A 9540-nucleotide genomic window follows, 5' to 3' on the forward strand; every position below is an offset into this window, starting at 1 on the left:
GAGGTGAAAATATTGAAAAATGACACCAAGGATAAGAAACTATTCTTTATTTAAGACAGCTTCAGTATTTTCACATCCCCTACTTCCAGCTTTTAGTTGAAAAATCAAGCTTGAGGGAGGGGAAGGATAATTGAAGGGTAAACACTGCAAAGTTAATAATGTGCTTCCATCAAAGCACAAGCAGGCATTTCCCCAAACCGACATTCTGCAAGCCAGAATATGCACATTCTGCACTTTCAGAAAGTGTTGATGGGTTTTCACAGGATGGGGGCTGAGGTGCCTCATGCTCACGTAGCATGGAAATAGCAGGTTAGGTTAGTTTTCTTTACTGAAACAGGAATTCTCAGAGTACTTAATATTCAAATGTGGTTGATCTCTACGATGAGAGCAGGTTACAATAGTACACAGGCTTTCTGAGCAAACAGTCCTTTTCTCCACTGACCACATTAGAAACAGTTTGGAGTATGCTGCTATGATTTTGGAGGGTGACGTTAGCCAGAGATCTCTTCACATTTTTCCTTCCCATTAATCTCCTATTCCCAGCAACAGAAGAACTCTAGAAACCAGACCACCAGTCATTTAAGAAAGGCCAGGTTAATCAAGGATGGAAGGGAATGAATCAGCTGCCTCATTTTTCGTTTCCACTTGTACAATTTCTCTCATCTCACGCTCTCCACCTCTACCCCCAAGTTAGTCAGGATGCACATCCCCCCCACCCCCAAGCAATCCAGTTCAGTACTAACCACCCTTTATGACAAAAACTAATTCACAACTTAGATAAAAAAATTTGATTTACATTTACAATATAAGCGCTATGCCTCGGAGGCAAGATGGGCTAGCAGGCTAAGTATAATTGCTAAGACAACACAGAAGGCAACTTACTCAAAAGAGGGCAGCTTCAAGGAATTGCGCAAAAATGTGATCCAAGATACTTTGCAAGCACTAGTTAAATCACCACTGGCAAAACAGCATTTACATAAGTTGCATCAGGCCTGGGTTCTGGCCTCTTGGCTTGAAGCATAGCTATAGGCTTTCCTCAGGCTAGAATCCATTCATTTTCCTCAGGACTTGGGCACAGTTCTGGCATTGATAGGGAGCAGACTCCATTACCTATTACATCTTGACCACACCAAAAGGTTGTAAACAATCTCCATGATTATTAGCTAATTAAACTTGCAGCCAACCATATGCTGATAGGATGAGGCAAGTGATAAGATTAGCATCTTAGATCTTTCCACATATGAGATGATAACTAGAGAGGATTAGTTGCAAGCAGGATCTAAATTCAGGCTTAGGTATGAAGGAAACTCTCCAACTGGTTTGGAAGCACTTAGTTCACAGCTCTGATGCAAACTAGCAGGGCTTCACTGAAGGAAAGGTATGATATGGGCATAAAACCAGTCTTCAGACAGTTGAAGATGGTCCCCTTCTACAGCCAGGAACACTAGCTGTCCTGCCTTGTCCATTTCCTTCAGTCCCAGGCGGTCCTGCAGAGAGAGAGAAGCCATAATTGAGAGGCTTAAAAGTTCTAGCATAAAATACTAAAGAAACAATGTTAAGATAAAATCCCAAAATACAACCCTTTCCAAGTACTAAAAATTAGGTATCATTGAAAATACCAAAAAATCTTCCAGTTTTTCTCCCAGGCATTAAAAACGTATGTGCAATTAAGACTAGTATTTTATGTCCTGCTTCTAAAGTTCCCCAAACTTCTGGAGGACCACCTATGGCTGGCCGGCAAGCAATGGACAAAAAGGCCTCAAAAGGTCTGTCAGGTTGGGCTGAGCCAAACAAACACAGGAAAACATTAGCTAAATAAGACACAGCCAAGCCTTAGGTAACTAACCTCAGACATTTTTATCTCCTGCAACTGAAAATGTCACCCACCAATAAGGTACTGCCCAGGAGTTGGGCATATGTGCAGTTTCAACCGTGCCAGAATTTTGCTTCTGCATAGCCAACTTTGAATTTCATTATAAGGAAGTTCTGTCATTTAAACATACCCTGAATTCCCTTTGTTTTTACCTTGCCCAAGCTAGGGCACCACATATAAGATAAAAGCCAGGAGACACCTCTGAAATTACCTAGAGAAATTCTAGTAGAAGCAAGTGGTGTGGTTATAGTACCTATGTGTTACTGAGAGTCTACCTCTAAATGAAAGGCCCCAGAACTGGAGGTGATGAAATGCTGCAGTCTCCGCTTAAGAAACAGGACCTGTTGCTAAATGACTCCACAACCACTACTATTGATCTGCAGGAGGTGCTCCCCCTATAATGCCTAGTTTAAAACAGGACTTCCATATCAATGTGTTATTAAGTAACACTCCTCTCATAACATTTTCATTATACACAGGGCTTCTTGGATTTGTAGCAGACTGCACATCAGCACAGGAAGCCAATTCTAAGCCTTTTCATCAGAAGGAAAGAATTAAACATGATGCGTCTCTTGTATGTGCTTGAAAACCAGGAGATAATGGGTCCTTCAACCTTTAGGATGTGGGTCTCTGTAAGCCAGTTTCTACGCTAGTGCAATAGCCACTAGGCTCACAAGCCTTCCCATCTGGGTTAGATGCCTCCAGACCACCTGCTGCTTCAGGGCATCCAGTGTGTACCACCACGAGCACAGGACAGCTGCTCATCTCCCCAGTTACCTGTGTGTATAGAGGGGTCTCCTGTAAGGGAATGGTTTCCTTGGCTTGACCACTTCTGTAAAATCCAAACCACTGCAGGAGGGGAGGAAGAAATGCACTCAATTGGACATACAACACACAATGCCAAACTAAAACTGTCTAGCAGTTAAAAAAAACTACTAGCAAAGAACAAATCAAAGCTGTAGCAAGGAGGAGAAACAAGAGGATGTCTTGAATCCTCTCTGGGGATAAATTTTTCAGAGTTTTCAAATTCCCTAGAATTTCTTTTTTTTTTTTTAAGTTAATAATTTTGCTTTCGGTTTATTTCCCATCTTCATAAATATGTTACACTATTTACATTGTCCCAAAAGACAGATTAGAAAGTTTATGTTGCTGCTAGCTCTACTGTGTTCTTTTCTCACTTTAGTAATCAGTCTTGGAGTTTCTGTCTCTGAAACTCTGATGGATTTCAGATACTGAACAAAGGGTGAAAAATGTGATCAAGTAAACACAAAACAAGCAAATGCAACTTGTCTGAGTCTTTTCTTGGCTTCAGTGTGGGTTTTCAGTCAGATGAACTTTTCATTTTTTGTGATTCTCAGACAACATGCCCCTTTATAATCATTTTGGGTCAAATGATTTCTACATTTCCTAACAATAGTTGAATTACTGGCATTTCAGAAAGTAAGACAAAGATCTAGGTAAGAAAGAAAATTCAATTCCCTAGAATTTCTGCCTTCTATAATTTCTGAGCATCTTCCCTGTGAAAACCCTTGTGCTGAACCCTAGACATTGAAAAAAGAATACATGTGTGGCCCCTGTTTTCACAGAGGCAACTTACTGTTTATTTAGCACAGCAGACTTTTCTGTAAAAGCCAGATATAAAATATTTTAGAGTTTTAAGAGCCACATTTGCAACTACCCAATGCAGTGAAAAAGCACATGAGAGAAAAAATGCGCCAAGTTTGGGGCATTTCAAATACTACAATAAGGCTCTATGGGATGTGGGTAGTGAGAAGAGTGGCTGGAAAGATAGGCCAAGGGCCAATCTTGAATGCCAACTATAGGGATTTTTGGGACTATGGCTCTGAATCTTCCTTTGGGTCAGAGATCTCTGAAAGTCTAACAAAAATGATAGGCTCCTCGGAATGCAACTACATAATTTCACATATAATTTTGGATGATGGGGGCCTACGATCCCCAGTGTCCCTTTTATAGCCCTCACATAATGAACCCTTGTTATACACATGACTCATGGGACTGAAGGGTTTTAATACCATTAGACTGTGTGTGTAGGCTGGCATATTGTGGCCTACCTAAGCCACGACTCACCTCAGAATCCACAGGGTCCACAATGGAATCATTCAGGAATTTCACCATCACAAACTTCTTCAAGGCCATCAGATTTTTCTTGTAGGACTCATTGACACCCTGGAGGAAATGCCAGCAGCACCTCAGACAGGCTGTCACCAGGTTCAGGCAGGAGGATTACAGCCTTTCATGCTTTGTGCTTCTCCTCTATGGGCTGCTTGTCCTACCCAGAATATACCTTGTGCAACCTTTTCTTACCATCCTATCTGATCGACATGCCCACCAACTAGGGCACACAGGTGCTGCTTTACAGGCAGCCGTCACATGGGCCAAAGGCGTCTAGCCAGAGGAAGCTGGGACAGAATATATGAAACCAAGTCTGAGTGCTCTTTACATTATTCTGCTCCATTCCCTTCCCCCAACAACCCACTGAAAATGTTTTTAATCTGATAAACCCAATATAAATTGAGTCATGCTTGGTGTGGGACATACTCAGTCCCTTCTGCAGTATTTCCTATAAGGTTGAGCCAAAAAGGACCCTCCAGGAAGATTTCCCTCATAGGACATTGGCTGTGAATTTCCACTTAAGCCATCCAGCAACCTATCTGCTCCTTCAGCACTAGGAAAGGGAAAGGACCCAAGGGAAGAAAGTGAAATTTCAGCCTTCCAGAAGGAACTGCATCTCATGAGCATTGCCTCCAAAAAAACAACTTTTGTTCTCAGAGTTCTGCCTAGGATAGCCTGGATCAGCTGCCTCGACCTGTGTATATGTACCCTGCCCCAAACGAGACAGGACTGTGCAGCTACAGGAGACTGGAGGGGTGCTTACTCTCTCCTGGTTAATATCTGCCAAGAAGACGCTGTGATTGCGGTACATATCCTCATGTATGGGGTCGTGCCAGTATTCCGCTTGCACCAGGCTGCAGAAAGAAAAAGGAACAGAAGTGACCAAGCCAGTCAGTATGCCTGGAGCATGTCCTTGGGCATAAGCCTCATGGAGAGTCTAAAGATCTCAGGCTTTGCCCTCTGTAAGGAAGACAATGCTTCCACTTACAACACAACTCACCAACAAGACCGTTGAGCTGCTCTGCCTCCAGCATCAACATAGTGTCTGTGAAGAAAGTGTGGCTGAGGAGGAAGAGAGAGAGAAGCAGGTTCTGAAGTTTCCACCTTGACAACCCCACCCTGGAGCAGACAGGCTCACAGATGCTACCAGTTTGGAGCAGCCTTTTTAGGTGAGAATGTGAATGAGAAAGGGGGGGATTTTGGTGAAGTGGCTATAATCACTCAGTAGAGTAAGAGCAAAGCCACACTGTAACTTGGAAAGCGCTTTTTCCCAAAAGGCTTTAGAAATAGCTCACCAGAAACTATGTGAAGAAGAATCTGTGTGACCGGTTGCAAAGCACGTAGTTTGCTAACAGCAAAGAGAATTATGAATAGCATTATCTCAGATTAACCAGGATGAAGAAGGGGAGAAAGGATAGGATTAAAACACATTGATTTGGAAAATTTTGCAGGAGTTCTTGAACAAAACTTAAGACCAACAACAAAAAACACAACAAAACTAGAAAACCAAAGGTACTTGAAAGAATATACTACTTACAGCACAGGAAAGAAAATCTTTAGGATTTAGAAAAAGTCCTCGGATACTGGTTCCCCAGCACACAGAGCTGTGTGGCACTTACATGATAGGTCCTGTGGGACTTGCTGTCCCCTCCCACAACACCCCTCCCTCATCTTCCCTGGCTTGGGACTCATCCTGCAGGCTCAGCTCAAAAACACCTCCAGTGCTGTTGCCTCACCCAGCATCACTCTATATCCATTCTGCCATGCTTAGACTGGCATAGAGGTCTAACCTTTCAGCACAAAGCATTTCTCAAAAAAAAATTGACTGTTGTGCAATTTTTAAGGACAGAAGGTCGGTATCTGATGGTGATGATAGCATTATTTCAGCCTTTTGTTTATAATTTAACTTTCTCTCTAGTTTCTCTCCACTTCCCTTTTTCCTCCATCCCAGCCCTTCCTACCAGAATGCATACCTTTACCACAAATCCTTTGGGCAGCTGGCCTCCCCTCAGCTCCTGTGTCTACACAGCAGTAGCAGTGATTTCTATAAGTGCCCCTCCCAATCAGAGTGGAGGAACTGCCTAGAGTTCCACGCGGTGGAGCAGGCTGCCAATGAAGCCCAGTGGAACCAACTACAGGAGAGATAACGGCAGCTCCTTACACACAGGGTCACAGAAGACTGGGAAAGCAGTGTAGAATTATCATAGCTATTAAAGGTGAATGATGTAATATGCCAAAACCTAATGAATTATGTACTTTAAATTCATATTTAAATTCTCTCTCAATAAAGTTATTTTTTAAAACTCCACAAAACCTGTTGTACTAAAAAAGACACCATAAACAAAATTAAAAGATAAGCCACAGATGGGAAGAAGGTTAAGTGTAACATACCTAATGACAAAAGGCTTAAGCTTCAAAATATGTATGTGGTATATGTGCATGCATTTATAAATCAGAAAAGGTAAAGCACCCACCAGAACAAGTAAAGGCTACGGATTGGTAATTCACAGGAAGGGAAAAGCTGCTCAATCTGATTCTCAAGGACATAGAAAGAAGGAGAAGCCATTCCAAACACATCTGACAGGCAGAAGATGAACAGACACAGGATCAAAAATTAGGGAGAACAGAGAAAACAGGAACTCTCAAACTCTAAAGTGGGAACAGACATCGCTACAAGCTTGGCCATATCATGCAAAAAAATTTTTTAAGATTGATTTATTTATGCATACAGAACTGAGATATAGGCCAGAGGTACAGAGGTGAGAGGATTCACCAGAGACATAGTGGGGAGCAGAACAGGTAGGCTGACGAAGTCCACTGCTCAGGGGAGCAGCGAGTGAGTGAGACATGCTGCACCATATGGGTTACCTCCTCAAATGCTGCGCTTTAACCCCTTGAGCCACCAGGGAGGGCCCTCAAGCAAAATTTAAAATGCACATACCAATAATCAAATATGGTAATACCAGCAGCTAACATGCATTCAGTGTCTATGTTATTAACTCATTATATCCCATAAAGTATAATTATTGCCCTATTTCAAAGATGGTGAAACTAAGGCAGAGACGCTAAGTGTCTTTCCCTAAATCACCCAAATCATAACTACACGTGAATTCCACCCCTCTGACCAGGACATTTTTTCTTTTTGCACGTCAGAAGATGTCTTCAGTTCCTACTCACGTGTGAGTAGGTTCTGGGCAGATTCTAGCTTGGAAATCAACCTCCCTCAGAACACAAAGGAACTGAGCAGGCCTGCAAGGTGGTAGGGGTCTGGCACTGGGACTCTGACCCTGTGGGGCCTCACTGGGATCTGCCCTTTACTCCTGGTGCCCTGAGATGCCACAGGAATATGCCTGGATGTGGGTCTCTTTCCACTCCTTGACCTGGCTACTTGCCCTTTCAACCTAGAAACTCATGTCCTAGAGTCCTGAGCTTTGTATGGTCTCTTTAATGATTCTTACCTGCCCTTTCGTCTGTTGTCTTTTTTTGAAATGCATACTAGTCAGATACTGGACTTGCAAAACTGCTTCTCTGCTTAGGAATTTTATGTTTCCCTCCCCTCCCCCACACTTACCCCCCTTTCTTCCTCTTTGGGGTTTTGTTCTAATTTCTGGATGTCCTCAACTTTATATGTCATACTTCTTAATAAACTTTTTATTTTGATTATCTCACTTTTAATTATCTCACTTTTAATTCCAGGAGCTCTCTCTTACTCTCTGATTGTTCTAGTCATATTCTGTTCTATGACATGCAACAATTCTGTGGTAGTGGAGGAAATAGTTAATTACAGACTGGCTTTTTTGTATTTTAGGGTTTTAGTTGAAATTTTTTTCTCGGGTCCTTGAATTATCTGTTTCTTCTTCCACATTCCTTTTAACTTTTGCTTTGGTCTGTCTTTCATGTTGGATGCTTTCCTCAAATGTATGCTTTGGGATCCCTGGCTTACTGTCATACTTAGTGAGGCACCACAAAGCTTACCAGAAGCTCCTCACACAGAAGCAAGCTTATCTGCTGGAGCTTATCTACATGTAGTCAGAAATCCTGTCTTGTTGGATTCCAAAACACCCAGTAGATCTTTTCTCTGGGGCCAGTTTCTAGGGAGGTGTTTACCAAATTTCTAGCACCTAGCACCTAACAAGCCTGGCAGCTATCACTTTATAAATCAAGTGGGAGGGACATGGAGTGGGCAGGGATGGGTTTTTAATAGAGAGTCTTATCACCCCTCCCATGCTTGTTATTTTAAAGTCTGGTACTTCTCAAGTTAAAATGCTCCAAAGGAGGAAAAAAAAAGCTCCAAAGACTAAAAGGACTCTCTTGTTAGGAGGGGGGAAGAGCAAGGAGTAGGATGTGCTTTTAAGGGAATTGGGCATTTGATCATTCCTTGTGTGGAGTGATCCATATAAGGATGTCCAGCCCCGTGTGCTGACCTCTAAAGCACGGGCTTTAAAGAACTTTATACAACTAATCCTGAGCCTCTGTTGAGCTGGCAAATAAATCTTCTCCCTTCTCATCAGGAAAGAATTTCAGATTTTCCTGCTCTGCTACAATTACAATTATCATCTATCTTTTGTCTTTCAAAAATGACATCTTTTATTATCTTTTATCTCCTATTCTCTTTGCCTTTGTGGGTTTATCACTTTTTATTCACCTGCTATCAGTTCATTAAAGTTTAAGGAGAAAAAAACCACATCAGTCTACTACTTTTAATCAGTACTTAGGTATCATCATCCCTCCCCACTGCTTTTATTGTCATTAAAAATCTGATTGCCAGCTCTGCAGAGGGAAACTGCCTGAGGAGGCAGCTGCGGGCTGCTCGGCAGCCTTTTGTCCCAGCCCTGCTACAATCCTGGAGATAAACTGAGACAATTCAGCTAGGGAGGGGAAACCAAATCGTGGGAAAAGGCTGCAGCTCAGAACCAGAGACCGGAGGATACTCCACAGACCTGTTGCTGACCTTTGCCCCAGCAGCCCCGACAAAGCCCTGGATATAAACTGAGACAACACAGCTAGGTGAGTGGATCCCAAGCTGCTGTGGGGGCGGGGAGTGGGGTACCCAACCACAGGCCCAACCCTAGGATAATGCAACAATTTTAACAATCTTGCATGGGCACATTCAACCCTAGGAAGTGCCTCAAACGGGGAGACTTGCTCAGGGGTCTACCTGCTTACCACATCTACCCAAAAACACTGTGGTAAAACCCTGGAGTTAAAGAGATACAGCTGGGCTCTGTGAAAGGACCCCAGGCAGGGGGGAGGCACTGCTCTGGGTGGGACTATTTGGACTAAACAAAAAGAGCCCTGAAAGCTCAAAGGGAGGACTGGCAGCCTACTCAGCTGGGAGGATTTCAGCCCTCTGGCACTCCCCTGCACTCCTGTGGGGAGGGGGAGATCCCACCCCCACAACAGAGACCCGAAGACTTGGGGGTCAGAAAAGCTCAAAGTACTTAGAGTGTAAACAAAGCCAGCCACCAACTCAACCAAAGGCCCAGCTCCAGGGAGACCTACAACACTTCTAATTCATCATAACCACCACGGGC

General features: G+C 43.1%; 1 protein-coding gene across 1 annotated transcript in view; it reads right to left on the reverse strand.

The window, feature by feature from the left end:
- Positions 1-32: 32 nt before the first annotated feature.
- PPT1 (palmitoyl-protein thioesterase 1) overlaps positions 33-9540 on the reverse strand; it is a 20964-nt gene continuing 11456 nt past the window's right edge. The window contains exons 6-9 of the mRNA XM_004678843.2: positions 4770-4860; positions 3962-4060; positions 2651-2722; positions 33-1487 (exon numbers count right to left, since the gene is read on the reverse strand). Of these exons, the coding sequence (XP_004678900.1) occupies positions 1365-1487; positions 2651-2722; positions 3962-4060; positions 4770-4860 (385 nt within the window). The 3' untranslated portion in view covers positions 33-1364. The remainder of the gene's footprint in view (positions 1488-2650; positions 2723-3961; positions 4061-4769; positions 4861-9540) is intronic.

This window comes from Condylura cristata, unplaced genomic scaffold (assembly GCF_000260355.1).
Source record: "Condylura cristata isolate star-nosed mole 26May11 unplaced genomic scaffold, ConCri1.0 scaffold00008, whole genome shotgun sequence".
NCBI lineage: Eukaryota > Metazoa > Chordata > Mammalia > Eulipotyphla > Talpidae > Condylura > Condylura cristata.